The sequence below is a fragment of the Tasmannia lanceolata genome, unplaced genomic scaffold, assembly GCF_043159265.1.
Source record: "Tasmannia lanceolata isolate RefF3 unplaced genomic scaffold, GAP_Taslan_0.1 ptg000015l, whole genome shotgun sequence".
NCBI classification, from domain to species: Eukaryota; Viridiplantae; Streptophyta; class Magnoliopsida; order Canellales; family Winteraceae; genus Tasmannia; species Tasmannia lanceolata.
This window is the reverse complement of record NW_027518692.1, coordinates 52,956,385-52,980,190: the sequence shown is the minus strand read 5'-3', so window position 1 is coordinate 52,980,190 and position 23,806 is coordinate 52,956,385. Positions and strand designations below refer to the sequence as shown.

The 23,806-nt window shown below is 38.3% G+C and overlaps 2 protein-coding genes across 3 annotated transcripts in view; one reads left to right on the top strand and one right to left on the bottom strand.

Moving 5' to 3' along the window:
- The first annotated feature begins 201 nt into the window (after nt 1-201).
- On the top strand, nt 202-4,198 carry LOC143892364 (putative aldo-keto reductase 2). Its single transcript, XM_077396945.1, has 5 exons — nt 202-457; nt 1,019-1,219; nt 1,327-1,499; nt 1,655-1,757; nt 3,596-4,198. Exons 1-5 carry the CDS (start codon nt 254-256, stop codon nt 3,941-3,943), a joined length of 1,029 nt encoding a protein of 342 aa, XP_077253060.1. The 5' UTR covers nt 202-253; the 3' UTR covers nt 3,944-4,198.
- A 1,729-nt stretch (nt 4,199-5,927) lies between these two features.
- The window catches only part of LOC143892362 (Galactose oxidase/kelch repeat superfamily protein), a 49,510-nt gene continuing 31,631 nt past the window's right edge, over nt 5,928-23,806 (bottom strand). For both annotated transcript variants that reach the window (XM_077396943.1, XM_077396944.1), the window contains exons 13-20: nt 20,061-20,103; nt 18,319-18,594; nt 17,728-17,889; nt 16,404-16,517; nt 11,679-11,831; nt 7,466-7,552; nt 6,414-6,482; nt 5,928-6,315 (exon numbers count right to left, since the gene is read on the bottom strand). In XM_077396943.1, coding sequence (XP_077253058.1) covers nt 6,208-6,315; nt 6,414-6,482; nt 7,466-7,552; nt 11,679-11,831; nt 16,404-16,517; nt 17,728-17,889; nt 18,319-18,594; nt 20,061-20,103 — 1,012 coding nt within the window. In that variant the 3' untranslated portion in view covers nt 5,928-6,207. The remainder of the gene's footprint in view (nt 6,316-6,413; nt 6,483-7,465; nt 7,553-11,678; nt 11,832-16,403; nt 16,518-17,727; nt 17,890-18,318; nt 18,595-20,060; nt 20,104-23,806) is intronic.

Here is a 23,806-nt window from a genome sequence, read left to right as displayed (position 1 = left end):
GAGCCAGCTTTTGGGGTTTTTAAACAATGAATTTCCCACTTGAAGGTGTGGTTGGCTTGCGTTGTCGTGTTTGTAGACCGCACATGAATCCCGAGTGGCTCCATTTAATAATTCAAACTTGGCTGGCATGACTAATGTAGTTCTCATATCACATCATCAGCATTCACAGAGGGGAAAAAGCACATATAAATTCTGTGGATCATAGACTAGAAGTCGCTCCTGAGTGTGCATTCAGTTAACAACTGTGGGTGTGATGGAGAATATTAAGCTTGGGTCTCAAGGTCTAGAGGTTTCAGCCCAAGGGCTAGGATGCATGGGCATGTCCGCCATGTATGGACCTCCCAAGCCGGAGGAGGACATGATCCGCCTCATTCGTCACGCCGTTGAGACCGGCGTAACGTTTCTCGACACATCAGATGTTTATGGGCCTTTCACCAATGAGATCCTCGTTGGAAAGGTTAGTTTTTCCTAACCCGAAGTGGTTTTAGGGGTGCAGCTTCGGTTGGGCTCAACCCGAACACGACGGGCTCAACCCAATTCCAACTCTGGTTGGGTTGGTATTTCTTGGGGTTGCGTTGTGTTATTGTTAACCCGATTTAATTTTTGGTTGGGTTATGGTTGAGGCCTTTGGGAAACCTGACCCAACCGGAACCTGATCTCCGTTCTCTAATTTTATTGTGATTTTCAAAATCTTAGTGTTACGTATTTTTGTTTTATTTATTTTTTGCTTCTACCCTTGGCAAACCTGAACCCAACCATACTCAACCCGACCCGATTTCGAAAAAAAAAGGTTTAGAAGGATCCGGTTATGGTTGAGAGATTTAGAGATGGGTTGGGATAGGGTTGACCATCCTCGACCCGAGGCTTGGGCTGGGTTGGGTTAGGGTTGAGGGAATGCAACCTGGGCTACGGTTTGCCTCAACCCAACCCAAACCGGCCCGAGTCGGACCCCTAATTGGATATTGGCCATTCGCACGAATTTCACTAAGTTGGAAATTTGTTGATGTTTTCTTTGCAGGCTTTGAAAGGCATAAGAGATAAGGTCCAGCTCGCTACTAAGTGTGGTGCCATGTTTGGAGCTGATGGGAGTGTAATAGTGAATGGGACCCCTGCTTACATTCGTGCCGCGTGTGAGGCTAGTCTGGAGAGGCTCGGCACGGACTACATCGATCTATATTATCAGCATCGGATTGATACTAAGACCCCAATTGAAATTTCGGTATAATTAAGACTAATAAGGATGATGACCCCTTTTTTGAATTAAGATTCTTCTATAGGATTAGTCCTTTTTTTTTTATCTGTTCCCTTTCTATGTTTGTTTATTAGATTGGAGCAATGAAGGAACTCATAGAGGAAGGGAAGATTAAGTATATAGGACTTTCCGAGGCTTCGGCATCGACGATAAGAAGAGCTCATGCTGTTCATCCGATCACTGCAGTCCAATTGATGTGGTCTCTATGGAACAGAGAAATAGAGGAAGAGATAATCCCTACTTGCAGGTGAACTAAAATATTTTTGTTTTTGGTTTTAACTTTTAAGAGACAATGACAAATTCACCCTCTTTTGTTTACTATAGACACCCCTTTTAATGATATAATGATTAAATTCTAAAGTGGGTATTGACATGACATTGTTTGGTTGTGTTGGTGAATAGAGAGCTTGGTATTGGAATTGTGGCATACAGTCCTCTAGGCATGGGTTTCCTTTCAGCAGGCCCCAATATAGTCACTAATTTGGATGTCACAGATCTGAGAAAGGTATGCTCATGGATTTTGACATGCTTTATTCGGTGCCATTATCTTTCCTCTTTTATTTGTAGACTCTTTCATAAAAGCAAAAGAGCGCTTCTTTGTCGGGACTGTATGAACATACTTTTAAGAGAAAGGTTTGTTCATATAGTCACTAATTCAAAAAAATAATAATTTATATTGTCGATAGATTACCCCATTATCAACAACCGTTTGGTGTCTCATCTCCCCAGTCTCAATTTCTCTCTCCTTCTCTAGGGCCGTTTGGATGCCGAGAAGATTTTGATTTGGAATTCTCACATTAGCAGCCCTTTTTGCGTTGACATTTAGATCCGCATCAAATCCTTGAATTTCCAATTCTGCGGCTGACAGTGAAAAAAATCAGATTTCCAAATAAACTGTGGAAATAAGAAATTGGAATCCACAGATCTGGCATTAGTACTTTTAGCTGTAAATTAAAGGCCAAAACTCATTATTGGACTGTAAATTAAACACGATTTTGAGCCCACTATCAATTTTGGACTTAAAATCAATTCTCAAAATCCAGAAGGCCTTAATTTTGAGTCCGATGTTCAGTTTGGAGCTCGCGATTGTCGGTTGTTACAATCTCAAATGATTGAGATGAGTCTGAAAAGTTGATAAAAATCAGGAAAAAGTTGCTCTGATTTTGAGTAGAGTTTTCTGTTTCCTGATTTTTTGCCGCTCCTCGATACGCTAGGTTCCTGTTTTCTGTTTCTTGAATTTTAGCCACTTCACCCTCATCTAGGCTTGCAGACACCTCTCGACTTGAAGACACTAATTTTTCATGAAAAAAATAATTCATGGCCAAACGCCATGTCCTTAAAAATTGAACCAAATTGCAATTTGTTGTTAGAATTTGATGACATCGTGGAGGAGTTTTTTTTTTTTTTTTTAATCATGTTTTATCAGAGGTTTAGAATGATCCAAAAAGAGTGGGCCAAATGGAAACAGACCGGATTTGTAATGTCCAACAATATTCATGGACTGATTAAGGGATCAAGCAATGATCAAACCTCTCGGGATGCCCTAAACACCTTTTACTTTGGCTAAGCTTTTGACCCAACCATTATACCATACACTTCAAGCTTGAAACGTGGAACACGCTATTCTAGCTGTAGACAGCTAAAAGTACTAATACCGCTATTTATTAGCCCTAATCAGTTTTGGATTTTGAGAATTAATTTTGAGTCCAAAACTGCGCCCCCCCCCCCCTCTGTCAAAAAGCGTTAAAGTCTGCCCGCAATTCACGTTAAAAGGGGGGGCACATAATCATCTCTTTTTTAATATTCTTTGACGACCTCGGTCTTTTTCAATCAAATTTGCTATCATTCAAAAAAACAAATCCTTTAAAAAGGACAACCAGGTTTTAGCATATAAAATCCAGGTTTTAGCCTGTAAAATCCAGGATTATAAAATCCATGTATCCAAGGGGCCGTTTGGATACGTGGATTTTAGAGTTCGGGATTTCTTCAAAATTGTAGCTTAGAGACAAGAGAAGAAGCAGACCAACCGTCGTTTTTTACTCTTTTTTGACTTCTCGCCCTTCTTCCCAGCAGCAAGAGAGTAGCAGATCCTCCCATATTTCCAGGTTTTAGAAATCTTAGGATGCATGTGAGATTTTTAAAACCTGAATTTCTCTCTTAAAATCCAAGAAACACTGCCAGGACAGCATGCAACAGCTTGATCAAGAACCATCTTTTACACTGTTTTCAAACTAAAAACCTGGATTCTAAAATCCGTGAATCCAAACGGCCCCTAAATGTCCCAGCATTGGCTGCTTGTCTTTGGGATCATATTAACGGCATCTTGATCATTGTGTGGTGCAGATAACACCCAAGTTCCAAGGAAGTAATCTAGAATACAATGCGCGAATGTTCGAGCGTTTGGAAGAGATGGCAAAGAGGAAAGGGTGCAGCCCTGGTCAGATGGCACTGGCTTGGGTTCACCACCAAGGCAAAGATGTGTCTCCAATCCCAGGAACCACCAAAATAGAGAACTTCAACAGCAACAGGGCAGCCGCGTTTATCAAACTTACGCCCGAAGAGATGGAAGAGCTGGATGCCATTAGCGGAAAGGGCGCAACCATGGGCGACCGATATCCTGAAGGGTTCATGAAATTCAACTGGGAAATTTCAGAAACTCCACCACTCTCTTCATGGAAACCTGAGGCATAATAGATAGATAGAGGGGGATATGTTTGAAATAAATGTTCTATGTTATTGGAATATGATATATGTGGAGTCAATAAGTTCTCCATTTGGATTGCAAGAATTTTCTCTAAAAGTTTGGAAATGAAATACATTTTCAGAATATTGTGCTTTTCCTTTGTTTGATTACACATGAAAAAAAAGAGTAACTTGAGGCACCGCACTTCGACTTATATTTACAGGCACCTTGAATTTATAATGAAAACATATCATTTACCGAGATTTTGTATGGTGTGTGGCCGTATATTCTCGTATTTTTCAAAAAGTACTGTACAGCCCACTCCATAGTATGATCCAAACTGTCCATTTGTTGGGCCGCAATAGAAAATTGTTGTCCCCAAAAACCATTTTCATAGGATCATCCTAGCCCTCCGATCTGTAGAGAAACAGTACGTTATGGAAACCTCTCTAGATCAGATAGTTAGGGTCATCCTATGGAAATGATTTTTTGGACACAACAAATTTTTATTTTGCCCCAACAAATGGATGGTTTGGATCATCCTATGGAGTCGGCCGTACAATAGTTTTGAAAATACTGGATTAAAAGGGCACACACCATAAAAAAACGTTCATTTCCCTCGAAATTATGAAAAAAAAAATCCTTAGAAATCAGTTTCCGCATAGACTTACCGCATGTTTGGCAACCATGAAAAAATATTCCATGAAATATTCGTGGGTCAGACTGTGAGAGGTGGGTGGAGAAAGAGAGGGATAAACTAGGTATAAAACTGAAGTGGCTTCCGTTTTAGCATTTTCAAAGGAACACATCATATGTTAATCTACGTTCCTTTGTTTTAATAAAGGCTACACTAGGGGCATGTTTGGATGTGCAGAATGTTTTTATGGAAAATATTTTTTGTTGGAAAGTTATTTTATGGATTTTTCTTGAAAATTTTTTTTTCTGCCATTTGATTCACAGCATTCAATTTTCTAGAATTTGAAATTCTATTGTTTGATTGATGTTGGTCAGCATTTTCATGTAAAATTATTTAGAGGAATGATAAGGTGAAGGGTTCCCTTGCAAGAGCTCAAGCCAAGGTCTCTCCACTAATAGTAAATGGCCAAATGCCCATATGCAAAATGAACGAAATACCCTATCCCATAAAAGTTTACCACAATACCTCCATCTCATAAAATGACAAAACTTCCCTATCTCATAAATATTTAAGAGGTAGGGATAAATAAAAGACGTAGAAAATGACTAAAATAACCCTAATCCCTTTGAGGTTTGCGTTATTGAGATGATATTCTAGTTATTTTCTATGTTAGTGCATGAACCATTCACTGCACCCATTCTGCCTACTTAGGGTCCCCTACCTCAGTGGCTGAGATAAGCCACCCAATTCGTGTATAAAGGCCAGGGTTGATGCCAGTTTCATACAGGAAGAGATGTCCAGTCTCAACCCGACTAGAACATTTTAGGTTTGTAAAGAACCAAAATATCATAGCATATCTCCCGCTCATTAGGATTTGCGAATCCATGTGCATGATATTCTTACGATGCTACCTAAGGGCAAACATGTGCTAATTAAGCACATCATACATTCCTGTTATATCACTCAGTAAGTTGTCATGAATTTCACTTATAAGTTAAGATTCAACACAAGAATTACTGACTTTTAGGGCATACACTCTAAAGTTGAGATGTTGAACGTAACTACACATTTTTAGCTACACAAGGAACCACTGTTGTGGTCGGATATTGATTGTAATTCATACATCATCACCACTGTTGGATTGTATGGGATAATGATTATAACCCTTATTGGTTTTGACGTCTAATAATATCAAGATTATTCAATGTATAATCGATTACTTTTTTACACACCAAAAAAGATAATGGGAACCAACTCTATTCAATTTTTTTATTTAGAGGGACCTTCAATTTATGATGACATCACTCTAAATTAACCCTACTCACATTCCTCTAAATTATGGAAAGAAAGAAAAATTCCCATTAGAATTTAGAAATATATTTCTTGCAATCCAAAGTCCAAACAGGGAATAAGAGAACAACAGAGGTCTTCAACCTTGACCTAGAAATATTCAATCTCACCACAAAATAATGCCCAGAAAGCATAAATATACAAAACTTCGAAATTAAATAAAATATTATCTATTGATCACAAATATACCTGCATTATTTGTTTTTAAACCGATTATATAGACAGCACATAGATATGCTAACTAAAATGCTATATCTGAAAACTGGTGCAAAAGCTTCAAGTGAGCTATCTTTGTGAAGTGTGATTCTTTTTTTTCTTATTGCCTCTCTTTCTAGAACTCGTTTCGCCAGCTTCTTCCTCTACAGCTTTCTGCTCTGCCTCTAGTACAGCCAACTGCAATACATGGGGAAAAAACATACATAAAATGGATTTTAAAAAACTGGAATATGTGGGTTTTCTCCTGATTGATATAGAAGATTGACGGGAAGCACCTCATCAAGGATCGGTTTGAGTTCTTTGAATCGAACCTCGGCAAGATCAAAACCATCTTTACGTAATTCCTACACTTCCAACACAATTAAAATGAGGAATGTATAGAGATGTAGAGGGGACAGAATATGCTTAAATGGCTTATAATATGGGAAATGAGTATGGTGCACAACTTGGATTGGGTCGGGCTAAGCTTTTGCTAAAAAATGAATTGGAATCAACCCAAACCTGACCCGATTTTATGATAAAAGCTCAACCCAAAAGGGCGGCCCAGTGCACAAGGCTCCCGCCATTGCGGGGTCTGGGGAGGGTAAGCTGTACGCAGCCACCTCTGCTTTGCAGAGAGGCTTTTTCCGTAACTTGAACCCGTGACCACCAAGTCACAATGGAGCAACCTTACCATTGTGCCAAGGCTCGCCCTCTAATTCCCAACCCAAATTCCCAAAAATCATCCCTTTCGGAACTCCAAACAATTAAGTATAGGTAAAATGAATTCAAAAAGTTGCTTTCAAGGCTTCTACTGCATCTCAAGAAAATAGCATCAGATATGCTATTATAATTTTTTTTTGAAAGATAAAATATGCCATTATAATATATAAAGCACCCCTATTCGCCCTGAGTTGGACCCCTAATTATAATAAATAAAAAACTATGGAGTCACGGGATTGAGTTTGTGGCACCATACGAATTCCATTTAATGTCATTTCTCCTCTACTTAACTTTCTCTTCTTCTCTTCTCTATTATACAGTAATCGAGTTTTTTCCATAATAAATTCAGCATTTACTAATGAAAAATGTACAACAAGGATTTGACATTTTTCACTCTAATGAGATAATTTCCACATGTTCTTGCAATGCATAAGATTCATGCCATTATTCATTGTCACTCAAGAATAAAAGGCATGGATCATGTTTGCAATGCAACTAACCAGTCATTAGTAAACTATTCCTATTACTAGACAGGACAAACAGAGGAGTGTGGGAAAACCAAGGGAGTGCAGATAGCTATGAATGCAACATATCCACTTATAAATCTTCCAAAGAGAAACCTGACCTTTCCAGTATGTTGAGTATGTTCATGTGCAGCCATTTGCCAGTACATACTCGTCCGTTTGTAAAAATCCTTCAGAGCTTCTCCGGGCTTCAAAAAAGATAGAAAGGTTATAAGACAAACAATGGATCCACAAAGTAAAAGGATGAATGCCCACACTGATTTGTACCGAAAATGCTTACATCAGTTGCAGGAATAGAAATGTAATTGCTTCTAAAGAATAAGATCAGACCAGATGAGGCAAGAAATATCTCAAACAATATGCATATATAATTGCAACAAGTTTAGAATGCTGTACGGTTATCAAATCCATCAACTGATGTGTACACAATAAGATGTTAATGATTCTGTAATCATAGAACTTGTGATATGCCTTATGGGTGAGGCTCTCTCTCGCTCGCTCTCTCTCTCTCTCTCTCTCTCTCTCTCTCATATATATATATATATATATATATATATATATATATATATATATATATATATGAGAGAGAGAGAGAGAGAGAGAGAGAGAGAGAGAGAGAGAGAGAGAGAGAAGCAGATAGCTTATCTGCACTCGAGTGCTGGAAAGGGGGGTGGGTGATCTTAAGCATTCATTTGACAGGCCCCATCATGGATGGGGGGTGTACAAAAAATCAGCTCCATTGGACCATGTTAGGGTGTCCATTTGTGGGGCCAAGAATGGACAGATACTGTTTGTCCACAAATCTGCCCATTTTTTGCCCCACAAATGAACACCCTATGGAAATCCAATGTAGCTGATTTTTGGGGGACACCCTATCCATGAAAGGGCCCATCAAATGAATGCCTTGGATCCCACCAAAAAATGCGCGCCCCTGTTTCTGTGCTCGAGCGCAGATAAGCTTATCTACGCTCGAGCGCAGAAACCCTTTTCTCATATATATATGTGTGTGTGTGTGCGCGCGCGTGCGCACGCTCTTTTGAGCATTCTCTCGCAGACACTATCCCATTGATAGACCTGATAAAATAATTAATCTAAAAATTTGTTAGCAAGCAAAACAGAGGTTGAGGTTTTCTATTTTTATTTGATAGGTGAGCAAGTAGATTCATTAGATGAAAGGACAAAATATGCGATGTGGACTACAAACGGCCTTCGAGTATGGGCTACTTGTTAATACAGGATAGTGTGTTTTACTTGCTTCTTTACAGTCTTGCATATTGGGGAATTATATGCAGTGGGTGGTGTGTTAGAGGGTATTTTGGTCTTTGTATTTGTAACCCTACTCTCTTGTGTGTGTGTGTGTGTGTGTGTGTGTCTATATATATAATATATTACTTTTCTGATACAGGGCTTATTGTTCCTGCACTCAAGTGCCAAAAAAAAGGTGGGCCCACATTTTTGGGGCGATCCAAAGCCTTCATTTGGAAGGCCCTTACCTAGATAGGGTGTCCACAAAAAATCAGATCCATTGGATCATCCTAACCCATCCAAAATTAGAGGGGGGAAATGGGCAGATTTGTGGACATACAGTGTCGGTTCATTTTTCCCTCCACTATTGGAAGGGTTAGGATCATCCTATGAATCCGATTTTTGGTACACACCCTATCTATGGAAGGGCCTTCCCAATGAATGCTTTGGATCACGCAAAAATGTGGGCCCACATGATTTTTCTGCACTGGAGCCAGATAAGCTATCTGCGCTCGAGCATAGAAACACAACACTTTTCTGAGAGAGAGAGAGAGAGAGAGAGAGAGAGAGAGAGGAAAGTGTCTCTAGTCTACCGACTAGAGATCATTCTCTAGTCCGCCGACCAAAAACACATGGGTCCCACATTTTTTGTGGTGATCTAAAGCATTCATTTGATAGGCCCCATCACAGATAGGGTGTCCACAAAAAATCAGCTTCATAGGATCATCTTAACTCTTCGATTTGTAGAGCTAAAAAATGGACAGATTTGTCGCGGTTTATAGCCGTCTATTTTAAGCTCCACAAATCGTAGGGTTGGGATGATCCTATGGAGCTGATTTTTTGTGGACACCCTCCCTATGTCAGGGCCCATCAAATGAATGCTTTGCATCACCAAAACAAGATGGGACCCATGTGTCTTTGGTCGGCGAACTAGAGAATGATCTCTAGTCGGTAGACTAGAGACACTTTCCCTATACATACAAAACGTTGGAGCGCTGATAGACCTGGTAAACGGGTGGGCCAGACTGGGTTTGACCCAACCCGTATGGGTCCGAGTCAAACGGGCCGGGTCAAAATGACCCGGAAAATTTTACGGGTCACGAATCTTGGACCCGCACCTGGCCCGTACGGGCCAGGTCGACCTGCGGATCACCCATGTTTTTAGTAAATTTTTGTTTTTTCAGTTTTATAGGTATTTGCTAGCCACCTTCTCCAAAGGCTACTTCTCACCCATCCTTTGCAATTGTATGTGTTGAGAGATTTGTCTTATTAGACGTGGTGAAAACTACACGGAAATACTATTTCTGGAAAGGTGGCTAGAAATAATAAGTACAGAAAGAAGCTAGCAATAATAATCATAAGACACTAAAGTTTTGGAGGAAAATTACGGAAAAAGTGCTGTAAAGTAGAAAAATTACGGAAAAAAGTACAGAAAAAGGGTACCCTTATATGACAATTACGGAAAAAACTACAAAGAAGAGGTATAGAAATATGACAATTACAGAAAAACTACTTTGTTTCACTTCTACGGGCACCCGCGGGTCCACCCGAACCAGCCCAGTTTTGACGGGCCGGGTTGACCCGCGGGTCAACTTAGAAACAGGTCACAAAATGTTGACCCAGACCCGGAAATTACGGGCGGGCCAGGTCGACCCGCGGGTCCGAGTCAATTCTTGCCAGGTCCAAGCACTGATATATATATATATATATATATATATATATATATATATATCATTTTACATGGGAGCTTCCTCAAGGAGACTCCATCTTCTCCCTCTTCTTCTTCTTCCTCTTCTCAATAACATGGTATCAGAGCATATCAAAGAGAGAAGGAAGAGCATTTTCTCCCCTCTCTCTCTTTCTCTCCCTTGGCCCACACCCTTCTCCTCACCTGCGCATCCCCAAAACCTCTGTAAGCTAGATATAGTAAAATGGTGTGAATCAAGTGTGATCGGGTGTTGGTCTCACTTTCAGGTTGAGCGATCCTCTATCCTTATTTAGGACTTCGTGGGTTCTCTCATCCGGCAGAAGTGTAAGGCAAGTGACAGTGGACTATTCTTGTATATCTCTCAATATGGGCTTGTTAATGTTAGATTGATATTCTAGTTATATTCCTATCTCAAACAGTTATTTTAGTTAAATTATCATGATAATTCCTTTGATTTTAGATTTCAACCGCTATGTAGATTTGCATGATGTAGTTTAAAAAAAAAATGGATTACTTTATGCTTTGTCATGAGCATGTAGATGGGGGTATAAGGGAGGCCGTTGTGTCGTTCTTGGACCAAAATGATCAAAAGTCAACACGATCAGTGTGCGCAGCCTTGTGTTGATAATCTTACCGAAGGGAAATAATCCCTAAGGCGGCTTGACATGATGTCTGTCATCCGTAATCAAAAGTCCAAAATCGCCACTACCTTTAGACGGGGGTAGTGGATAAGTCGTGAGGCAGGGTACCTGGACGGAAATAAATGAAAGAACAAGAAAAAAGGGAAAATGCCAGATGAGCCCGGGGTGTAGCCGTCGCATGTCATTTATAGAGTTTATACATTAAAGATGTGTGTTCCTTTAATTATTGTCGGTTATGGTTTATATTATTTCTTTATAGTTTCATATTTCGTTTAACAGCATATTCTTCATGGGATCTTCTACATTACCTCTCACCATTGTTGTTTGATGTACTTGAGCTTAGTTACCAGAGAGAATGTGCAAGATTAGGAAGAAGCGCTTCAAAATTTTCAGCATGATGAAATAGGTAAATTACTTTTTAAAACTTCCACATTAGACTGGATAGTTATAGATCAGTGAATGACATACGATGGTTAAGTGATCTTCTATTAAACTTTAGAACATTATATAACACATTTTCTAACACTAATTTCAGTCGATGGATTCTTTAATATTTCACGCTCATATTGAGCGTGAAATAACCAGTTATGAAAAGATCTTTTAGCATGTAAATACAAAATTAGAGAAATGAATGAATGAACTGCCTAAGAAAAGATCCGTAAATGTATCAGAGTGCTAACATAAAAAAAAAGGTACTATAAATTAAGAAACGGATATTACTATTGGAGTCCTTTGCGAATCTGAAAGGCCAAGGGTGGCTCTGATCTGTTCTATCCTGGCACGTTTCTCCTTCCTTCGAAGATTCTTTCCCTCACCCTTAATTATTGCAACAGCATTCTCCATTTCAAGAGTTCTTTCACCATCATTCCAAGTCTTTTCATGCACGCCAACAAGAAGATCAGAGAACTAAAAATGAAACTGACATAGAATACTTTAAAAAATTCTTGCCAGGACAGAAGCAAATATTTCAAGCAGGATATCATAAATTATTCCGAAACTATTACAATATTTCTATGCACACATATACTATGAAAACTCCAGAAACTAGGACATTGGTCATATATCCAAAAATAAACAAAACACCCATGTCATCCAAATATTGAACCAGCAAAACAACTACTCCGAAATCTGTTCATTTCGTAATGGAGTGGAACCAATAAATGTTGAAGACTTCCATACAATTTTCCAAAGGGTTGGGTTACCTTATACTTGTAAAGGAGCAATATTCCGTATTAGCAACTCATAATAACTTGAAATTGGGAAATATCATGTAGAAGCACAAAACTATTGGCAGCAAGATGCATTAAAGAAGTTGGACAAAAATAATTGCAGAATAGCTTTTAGGTTCTTGAATATTCAGTAAATAAAGTTATACTTTTTAGGTAATGAGGAAACTAACTTGTGACCAGAATGTCATTACGCTTGTATGTGATTTCCTACGATGACTAGCTCATAACAGTCCAGTACTTAATATGAAAACTGCACTATGTAATACTGAATTATGGGTGTGCCCATGGTCTGGGCTTGCACTACCATGACTACAAAGAATAAAAGCACATCCAACATATTTGCCAGATAATGTAGGCAACTGCTTACATTCAAAACAGCAAAAAATTGTTATATATATGGGTGGGTGGGTGTGTGTGTGTGTGGGGGGGGGGGGGGGGGGGGGGGGGGGGGGGCTGGGGGGGGCTTACTGTTCCTGTGCTTGAGTGCAAAAAACAGGGTGGGCCCATTTTTTTTGGGTGATCCAAAGCATTCATTTGAAAGGCCCTTACCTAGGGAAAAAATGGGCAGATTTGTGGACAAACAGTCTGTCCATTTTTCCCTCCACTTTTGGATGGGTTAGGATGATCCTATGGACCTGATTTTTCGTACACACCCTATCTATGGAAGGGCCTTCCAAATGAATGCTTTGGATCAACCCAAAAAATTTGGGCCCACATGATTTTTTTGCACTAGAGCACAGATAAGCTATCTGCGCTTGAGCGTAGGAACACTTGTGTGTGTGTGTGTAGAGAGAGAGAGAGAGAGAGAGAGAGACATGGCCATTTTTTTTATTTTCGAAAATTAACAAACACATGGGCATTGTTCTAATGAAAAACACTTTTACTGAAGAAAGCGAAAAAGAAATTATGTAAAGCATTGATATTGCACGATACATAAAGCCTAACAGCCAAGACCTTCCCTAACAAAAGAAATTATGTACAGTGCAAATATTGCTCATTTTCCACACACATAACATCAATAAAGGACAAGTTTAAACTAATAGACAGACGTAATATTTCATCTAGGATATGGGCCAACGTCCAAGGCCCAAAAAAAATTTCCTAAAAGCCCAAGCAATTTTTCTGTTACTGGAATCTCCTTTGACTACCAAACTTGGTCCAAGGTTCTTGCCAAAGATCCTTAAACAGTATATGAGACCTCGAGCCTCCACCTCAATTGAATCATTAATAGGTAGGGGGGGGGGGGGGGGGGGGGGGGGAATTCCCACTCAACAACACCCATATGATTTTATGTTGCACATGGTAATTTTAAGAAGGCCCATCAGACTACACTGTTAATTTTAAGAAGACATCTTGGCCTACCTCCTTCCATTTTCAATGAAACTTCTGCTCCACTAACCTAAGCCCAAACAAATTATTTGAAACTTTTAACTTTTTCAGATAACTGTCCAGTTGAAAATATTGGTTTCACTCCCTCATAAATGGCAAGAGAGATATCGGAGTCAATTTTGGCGAACTTTTGTCACTTAAAATTCTGCCATTTTATTATTCCTTTTGTAATCCATACTTCTAACGCTCTCGTTCTAAATAGAATCTTCTTGTTCATTTCGTTATGCAAGGGTAAAAGAGCTTGTATTTCTCAGAGATTAGGTGGAACTTTAGTAGAAGATGCATTTGCTCAACCTAAATGGAAAGTAATTTTGGAGGAAATACAAACGCTAGAAAAGAATAAACCTGGAAACTGGTTGTGTTGCCCAAAGGAAAATGCGGTAGGGATTAAGTTGGTCTACACTCTACACCTTGAAAAACAGACAAGATGGCATGGAGGACAGATACAAAGCAAGATTAGAGGCATATGGGCTTAGTCAAACATACGAGATAGATTATTAAGGAGCTTTTGCACATGTTACAAAGCTTAAATCAATTAGTTATCTCTTGCAGCAAACCATTCTTGGCCATTACATTACATCAACTAAATGAATATAAAGCATTTCTTCATAATGACGATAAACAAGAAGCGCATATGGCCCTTCCTCCTAGTTTTCACCCAAGAGGGGAAAGGTTTGAAGGCTAAGAAACGCTATCAGTGGCCTAAAACAACCTCTTCGGGCATGTGTGACAGGTTTAGCAGCTCAGTTGTCAGAGATTGGGATCAAGAGACATTATATTGACCATACTATGTGAAGATCAAGAAGGAACTGCTACATGAAAAACTTACTGTAACAAGCTATTTGACATAAAAAATTTGGGTCAGTTGATATCATTTTGGGAAGAGGGTGCCCAGTTAAAACATAGACATTTAAATCTAAATATAAAAATGTTCCTGACCTGTGGAGGACACTAGAAGATGGGGTAATCCTACAAATACTCAAATAAAGCAAGCGCATGAGTTCCACGATCAAAAGAGGAAGCTAGTTAGCGACCTCGGTCCTTATCAGAAATGGTTAGTATGTTGAAATATGCCATGATCACAAGTTCTGATATTGCATAAACTACAAGTGTTACAAATCAGTTCAGCATGCCCCACGAGCATCTTAGTTGGAAGCAGCTAACAGAATTCTCAGATAACTCTGATGCACTTGTGTGAAGGTATATTGTATGATAAGGATAAGAATACAAGTATGTAAGCATATTCTGACGCAGATTGGATGTTTCTCTTGCAAAAAGAGGATATCCAAGTGGATATTGCAATTGGGTAGTTTCTCTTGCAGAAAGAGGATGTCCCAATGGATACTGCAGTTTTGATGGAGGAAACCTAATCACTTGGAAAAGAAAAATAACTTATTCTAGCAAAATTTAGTGTCTAAACTGAATATCACGCAACTGTGAATGGTTCTTTTGAGCTAATATAGCTCAAGAGAAGAAAGTTTCCACAAAACGTAAATGTGAAAATCAGCTTTTTTTTATCTCCTCTAATCCAGTATTCGATGAGGATAAACAGTGAGGTGGAATGTCATTTTGCCAAAGAAAAGGAAGCAGAAAATTTATCATTGTGCCATATGTTATGTTTGAACTCCGAAGACAAACCTGCTGACATCCTTACAAAGGTAGTAGGAACACAATAGACATCGTGATATTCCACACAAGCTAGGCATAAATGTCATCTATGCTCCATCTTGAAGGGTGTATTGGAAGATCCTAAAAACGATATTCGTTTATTTCATTTTACTTGTAAGAGTGACTGGGGTGTATGGGTTTTTCCAAAGGGTATTTCCATTATTTTATAAATACACTTTTAAGTTATAAATAATTAATTAATGGACATAATAGTAAATGCACTCCCATATGATTTCTTCTCATTTTTTCCTTCTTCCATTATTCTTTTAGTAAGAAGGAAATATATCTGAGAGATAGAGAGAGCCTTCATTGAAAAAGGAACAGACCAAGGCTTCAGATTTCCCATGGGAATTCTCCCTCTCATACGATGAATACAACAGTATTTGAATTTCGTTTAATCCAGAAGAGAAGAGATAAAGGCCTTGTTCGTTTCAGATTATGACAACAGATTGTCAGCCCTAAGCCTATTATTGGACTCAAATTTAAATGTAATTTTAAGTCCAATAATAGGTTTTGGACTTACAATCGGTAGTCATAATCTGAAACAAACAAGACCAAAGAAAAGTAAAGGATTGACTAAAGAAATGATTTACCCATGCCTTCAACCATATTATATACAATGGTCCAATGACTTTCATAAGATATCATACAGAAACAACTAAAGTGCATCAATTCTGCGAAAAATGAACTATAAAATAAAGGAATAAGAAAGGGAGACAGACTCAGACGAATACATTGTGTGTGTGTCTATATATATATATATATATATATATATATATATATATATATATATATAGAGAGAGAGAGAGAGAGAGAGAGGCAGGCGTAAGGCTGCTCCATTGTGACCTGGTGGTCACGGGTTCGAGTCACAGAAATAGCCTCTCTGCAAAGCACGGGTAAGGCTGCGTACATCTAGCCCTCCCCAGACCCCGCAATGGCGGGAGCCTCGTGCATTGGGCCGCCCTTTTAAATATCTAGAGAAGCAATTATCTGACATTATTCATAAAATCAAAATGGTGTTTACATGTTGAAGTGTATTAGAAGTCAATAAATTGTTATAAGAGAATAAATGGAACTCCATGACCTGAAAAAAGCCATCTCTATAAGCTCCAAAAATTAACCAATGATGCAATCTGGGACCTACAAGTGAAAGTTGTACCTCTAAATCATCATCCTCATCTGTCTCATCGCTGTCACTTTCACTATTGCTTTGCTCGTCTTCAGTATCATCCTCCTCCTCCTCCGAAACATCAAGCCATTCACATTCAGATGCCTGTTGGTATAAAATGACAGAAACAATTGATTCAATAAGAAACGGGATGCCCATGATGTGATTATTACAAGTTTTCATGGGGGCTTGAAAATAAATTGCATGCTTTAATTTATACAGTTGAGAGGCATATGTATTCCATCAAATGAATGGGTTTTCCATAATATGGTAAAACAAAAAAACTCTTGCATTAATGGCAAGATTAAAGGAAACATGTTGCTAGAAATTACAAATAACATCTGTCCCATCACTAAAAGAATTTACTAGTAATTTGCAACACCAGGCTAAATGCAATTGTGACACCGAATCTAAGAACTTCAAGAAAACTTGGACTCTTCAATGCCTGAAAAGTAATCAAAGGCTAGTTTTTAGGTTTTTATTTGAATCGTAGATACTTGAATAATTTTAAAATGAACTATACATATTTTAAAGCTTCCATTTTGCAATGAAAAAAAAATGGGCTGGTGTAGAGCATGGTTTCCAGAGTGGGAAGCGAGTGTGAGAAGCGATGCGGAAGCGGAAGCGAAAGCGAGAAGCACGGGGTTTAGAAAATAGAAAATACGGGGAGCTAAAGCCCTATAGAAATTAAAGAGAAAATGTGTGGTAAGCGTCATTGAAAGTCAACATGAAGCATGTAATAAGCCTCATTGGAAGCAAACATGAAGTACATAGAAATAGTATGATTGTAATATGTTAGGGAGAAAGGGTTAACATAGGTAAGGATTACAAGTAGAAAATATGACTTTGCCATCCTTTTTTTTTTTAATAGCAAAATTTGCGACTAATTAGAATTAATAGTTTTAGGAATCTACAGTTTCACATGTATATTTGATGTTAAGATTTTGGAAAACATTAAATTTTCACGCTTTAAATGCACTCTTTTTTTAAATACGCTCCTTCAGCAATATCGAAAGGAGAAAATATTCTTTCAGGAAGAAATAATCACCTAAACAGGAAGTGTACTCTTAATTAAGAAGAAACACGTAGTAAGCGTCTGTGAAGCGCGCCTCCCCTAAATTTGGGAAGTTAACTTCCCATCTAAGTACGAAGTTTCCAGTAACGATGGTGTAGACAAGGATGGCCAACATTTCTAAAGATTATGAAATAAAATAATTTCCTTAACTATATTACAACAGTGAAATAGTAGATGAAAATGAAAGGCAGTAAAAACCAAGAGTGTCTAGAGAATAATATAGAATGAAACGTAACAAACCGGTATGATGCACTTCCAATCATCAAGTTTGCTGAGATTAAGCATGTAAAGATCATCAAGTGTAATTTCTTGATCTTTGACCTCCATCATGCCTCCATAAATATATAATGTATCTCTTGCCACAGCCATACAAGAATTGATACGTCCGCAAGGCTTCACCGCCTAAAATTTGCAATAGTTTCACAAATTAACAGTTGAAAAGAAAAACGAACATATCATACATATGATCATGGTTTGTATTTTTTCCTTTCTTTCTGTGTGTAATTCTGGCCTACTGGGGGGTGTGGGTGGCCTTTTTTTCGGTCTATCCCTTTTAATATATTCAGTTACCATTCAAAAAAATAAAAAATGATCATGGTTTGAAATTTCAGCCGAAATACCAAAATTTCGGATTTCGGTTGGGACAGAAACCGAAATCCCCCGAATCCAGAATTTCAGAAATATCACAAATTTCAGCCGAAATTTCGAAATAAATATTTAATTCATTTCTTTTTTGTACCAAATTTTGGCCGCAATTTTGGGATTTCAGCCGAAACCGAAATTTAAATCCCTGCATATGATGCACCATCAATTTTAGGATTGGTAACCAACCTCAGATGAATTGCTTGTTTGCATATCTGAATTTCGATTCTGTTGCTGAAGCTTTTGATCAGATGCATTGGCACACTCATTGTCTTCGGTAGTAAGATTTCTGGATATATGCTGAGATATTTCATCAATACCACACTCCATATCAGATACTTCTTCATAATTCTCCAAGTTCTCATATCTTTCACTTGATTCAGCTTTTTCTAGATCATGTTGACTCTTCTTATGCTCAGAAATGCTACCATTAGATTGTTGATCTGACCTCTTACACCCTTTTAACTATATAGAAATTTACACAACATTCAAAATTTATGTTAGTTGCACACCATTAGTTTTAAATATCTGTTCCCCAATGGGAACTGCCATTGAATGCGATGGAAAATAAAGTGCATTATATGAAACTTGAAATTTTTGAGAAATGTAAAATGCAAAGATTATAATTTTTTTTCTTTTTGAATGGTTACAAGATTATAAATTTACGTTACCATTTGAAGTTATATGTGTGTGTGTGTGTGTGTGTGTGTGTGTGTATGTGTGTGTGGATGTGCGGAAATCAAATCAACATCTGATGGTACCATGTTACATCATCTTTCTCCCGTATTTAATGAGTCTTTCTAAAATAAGATGGGAAACACAAATGGTTGAACCAATTGGAAGGTAATGAATGGTTGAACCAATTGAAAGGTAATGAATGTAATAATCCGTCATTAGAAGTGCTTGCAGTAGTTGTAAGATTCTGGAAGACCTTTTCATTGTGTTTATGCAGCATGCCACAAATTGCTAAATACTCCACAGAACATTGGCAACTATTAGGGCCCGTTTGGATACCTCATGCATTTGTATTTTGATTTGGATTTGAGTTTTGGATACAAAACACATCAATCATCTTCCTGTTCATGTTTTAAGAGAGAGAGAAAGAGAGAGAAGGAGGGTGGGAGGGATGTCTCGCTGCTGCCGGAGCAACGTCGAGGAGCAGCCATGGTGAAGGAAGTTGCCACAAATATTGATTTCCAAATAATGTCTCGCAGAACAGATTTGAAAATTGGAATTTTTTGCACTGTTGTAGCTGATTTGGAAATCTAAGGATCTGATCCAGTTCAAAATATCAACTAAATCCAAATCTAAATCTTGTTGGTATACAAACATGGCCTTACTGAAATTTCTCATCTATCTATTTAATCAAGAAGAACCGATAAATTTTTGAACAATATATGTGTGTGTGTGTGTGCGCGCGCGTGTGTGTGTCTTTCTCAATCTACTTCATTTTACTGTCATTTTTTACGTAAAGACGAATAAAAAGGGGTTCAAATGCTGTAAAAGGAGTGGAAATATCATCTCCCATATAATATAGATAATCTTTAAATGAACTTGCAGAAAAGGATTATAAAGCTCAATAAATTCACAAAAAGAATATTAAAAGTACATGAAAGTATTGGTAGATCTCTTAAAACATGTTCTCTTTCCTTGTCCGCCAACTATTCATGACCTACCAAAGGCACTTCTATCTTTAGTATTAAGTACTATATTGCCTGTATACATAGATAGGAGCTACATATTTAAGATGTATACAAACTTCACAGGTGTATACACGTCTATGATTACACATACATACGTTGGAGTATTAATTTTATTACTCAAATGAAATTTAAAATAAGAGTGGAAAAATATCAAAGAAACAACAGTACCTACAAGGCTACAAAGATATAGTAAACATGATAAAGAATTTTCAGAAGTAATAAAAATACTTTATCCTTAGTCGATTTATCCTTCCGCAGCTCCAAAGGATACCTATAAATAGAAAAAGAAAGAATCAGAGTTTGAATTGAAGGGAACAAAACTGTTAGTATTCACCCAAGGTTGCCTTCGTAGGCACAGGTCAGCATGCAGATCTACTATAGTAGATTCAAATACATAATGCAGCAAATACTTCTATCCAGAATCATATGCATTTTGATGGCACTCATGATTACACACAAAGTTCCTCCTCACATTTTTCTAGACTAACCATGTGATGGATAAAACATAGATGCCCATAACCAAATGGAGATTTTCGAAAAAAAAATAAAAAATCAGAAGATCATGGCCAGACAAACAAATTTATAGGTGCATATTCTCTCAGATTAGGTATATACCACAACCACTACCCGTCCTAAGGGCTGGACCGGCTGGAAGAAAACATAATGATCAAAAGAAATGTACAGATAATTGGGTCGATTATCTGTAGCTCAAAGTTATACTATCCAAGATTGAGCCCAAGGATCATGATTCTCTAACAATTCTCCACAGTAAACATGGGAAGGAAGAGGAGTATAATTTAAATTGTCTAGCATTTTACTTAATTAGATGACTATTTGCAGACATCAAGGCATGCAAAAATCAGCAACATGCAAGTGCTATAGGAACTCTTCTTCAGTAGCAATTCAAATAGAGGAATCATGAGAGACAATTACATTTATAAGGAATGACATTTCCTTTTAGAAATCAACAAAATCGAAGCAACCCGGTCCACAAAAAAAAATGGTTACAATGATTCTATTAACATTATCAATTCGATTTCCACATAAAAGATTTTGATATATCCCTAAAACTCATTACAGATGGATGCAAACAATATTTGAAAGGGAATTTAGTTAACACATTAGAGCATAATGTCTACTTGTCGATCAAGGTCTTTTGTTAGCATCTGAACTAAAAATGCAAATACAATTATTTGGAATATAGAAATGATCAATAAACAATAAAAATATGTAAAAAACTAACATAATTGCATAAGTACAAATAGGATCCACACTTTAAAATAGCTATGATTCAGCCGACACTCTGAATTTATTGCTAGCACGTGCGTAGTGCCCTGTATGACACGACACGCGTGTCAACACTCCTTTCGACACTTTTTTTTGTACTACTAGAAGTGCCAAACTTAATGTGGGTGTGTCGACACGTTTTTGTACTGTCCAATTATGACTTTAAGACCATAAAGAGGTTTAAAAGGAAAAAAAAAAAAAGAGAGGGGGGGGGGGGGGGGGGGGGGGGGGGCAGGGCAATGGGAAAACATCCTTAACAAGCTAGGATCGTCAAACCCACATGATTTTAAGGCCATATTCAGTCCACATTCAAAACTCTTGAGCACCATCCACAAAGCGTCATCTGGCTCCTGAGCCCATAAGGGTCTTGAGGCCGTGCAGCGTGACATGTCATTCCACCTAGCTCTTGAGGCCACGGAGGTGAGACATGTCATCCCAGCTTCTCCCTGGGCCCACAGAGGTGATACATGTCCTCCTACCTGGTCCCTAAGCCAATGAGGCCTTGAGCTCACGTGGTGAGACACCTCACCCCCATTTATGATGACCCCGAAGTAGGCGTCGTAATCTTCTCCGGCACACTACCCTCAACAAGCCACGCGCCTCCCCAACAAGCTAATCAAAGGCCACCTGCCAACCTTGGAAAGAGGCACAACAGTGCCAATAACGGCCATGATCAGAGAGGTTCCGTCCATGGTCAGAGCCACCATCACCCAAATGCACCAATGCCATTCTTCGCCAGGAACACACGGCAAACTCACAATCCAGGAGAACTTCATCTATAAAATGGAACCTTCACCTAGCATTCATATGGGAGAGGAGAAGAAAGGTAACACAAAGCCAAGGTACGCTTGAGCTCTAGTTTGAAGCTTAGTTCCATCTGTTACCTCCATAGCTGACTTGAGTGTCGAAGGGTTCCCCCGAAGTTCCTAAACTCCGGGTGGCCTTAACCCTTTGTCCGTGAACGCAGGTCCCTTGCAGCACTTCTGAACCTCGAAGCGTCTCGGAGGACCTATCAGAGCACTCAATCACTTTTAGACTGCAACACCACCAAAATGAATTAGTCCAAATTTTGCATGTGTACCCTATGTCCCAAGCAAAACTAACAATAGAGAGATGGGAAATAAATAAATAAAATGTGTTCCAGAGGCACCAACAAGCCCCAAATGTAAGATGCTTCCATCGATTCCTCTTATTTCAAGAAAGCACAGGGCAGAAGCCTATGCCAATTGAGGTGGTCAAGCCCACATGCCAATGCCCTATCATACTGCACTTTGCCTTGTTTGAATCTTTACCCCCAATGGTCCTAACTCCTAAGTAGGCCAATCCAACCACTCCTTCATGATCACTCGTTGAGCCGACGACAGGTCTGGTCTTGGGTTACCGAAAGACGAGCCTTCCTAATGGGATAAGAGAATTTCAACTATTCTCTCTCTTTCTCTCAATTGAAGAAAAAATTGGAAAATAAAACAGCAAGTACAAAAATGAGTAATAACCCCCAGTAGAGATGGGGGAAAATGACAAGAAGATATTGGAACATTAATTTAGATGAGATGATGGAAGCAAGAGTTCATTTTGGTCATGGTACTAGGTGTTCTATTTGCCCGTAGCTCACGTTTGATACCTGCAAAAGCAAATCTAGGAACAGTTCTTTATCATCTCTTCTAAGCTTCTTCTTAACTCAACACTCAAATTCTCCAAACTGCTTCCGACTTTCCACCCCATAAAATAAGGGGAAATAGTTCATTCCATAAAACAACTACGGTGTATCATGATAGGAAGCATATATGAAAGTCATGAGTCCATTACAAGTCTGGTTAAAAACTTACAATTATATTAAGTGACTTAAGTGAAACTTAAAAAATACCTATTATACCACTATGGATTAAACCATCTGTGTTAAAATTTTCTACTTCAAAGTGGGCTCCATTTGCATAAGAACCAGGCTCCAATCCTAGGTCAAGAAGAGTAGCTTTTCCATGCCTCTTTGGTTAATCCTTTGGCTCAAATCATGGGTCAAAATCTGGATACAAGCTCAAACAATAATCGAATTTTAGCTGTAATCAATCTTCTGTCTGAGATGAAAATTTGGCTTAGTACAAAATTACCTCCTTAGATTGAGGCAAATTCATCTCAGCTATAGCCTCCGCAAAAGAAGAGTCTGACTAGAGAGGGAAAGCCTAAGCTTGGGTTAGGCTGCCATCTCTAGGGGAAGATTCAGATTCTCATTACAACACAAAGAGATGTGAAACCCCATTCAGTCTCAAAGGTTTAGAAGACTCCACCTAATGGGAAATCAATGAATAAAATGCTCCTGCAACAAACTACTCATAGATGATCAACACAAACCTCTCACAAAATCAAGCTCTCATGGCAGGAGCATTGGCTCTTGATCATGTATGCCAAGAACCGTAATTTAACAAACAAATCTCATGCTATGTATTGTTTATTCAAGTAGAAGTCAATTTCAAAGATCCATCAATAAAAAAGTATATGTCAATTTCAAAGACCATAAAAACAATTAGAACAACTGAAACGAAGGATGGAATCTAGTATTCCACTAGATTTTGGGAACTATGGGGCCTAATAAAGTGAATTACACATGAGCATAATAAAATTGCAAAAGACAGAGTCACAACTCACAAGAATAAACATTTGCTTAATACTGTAGGTGAATTTAACATTGTATT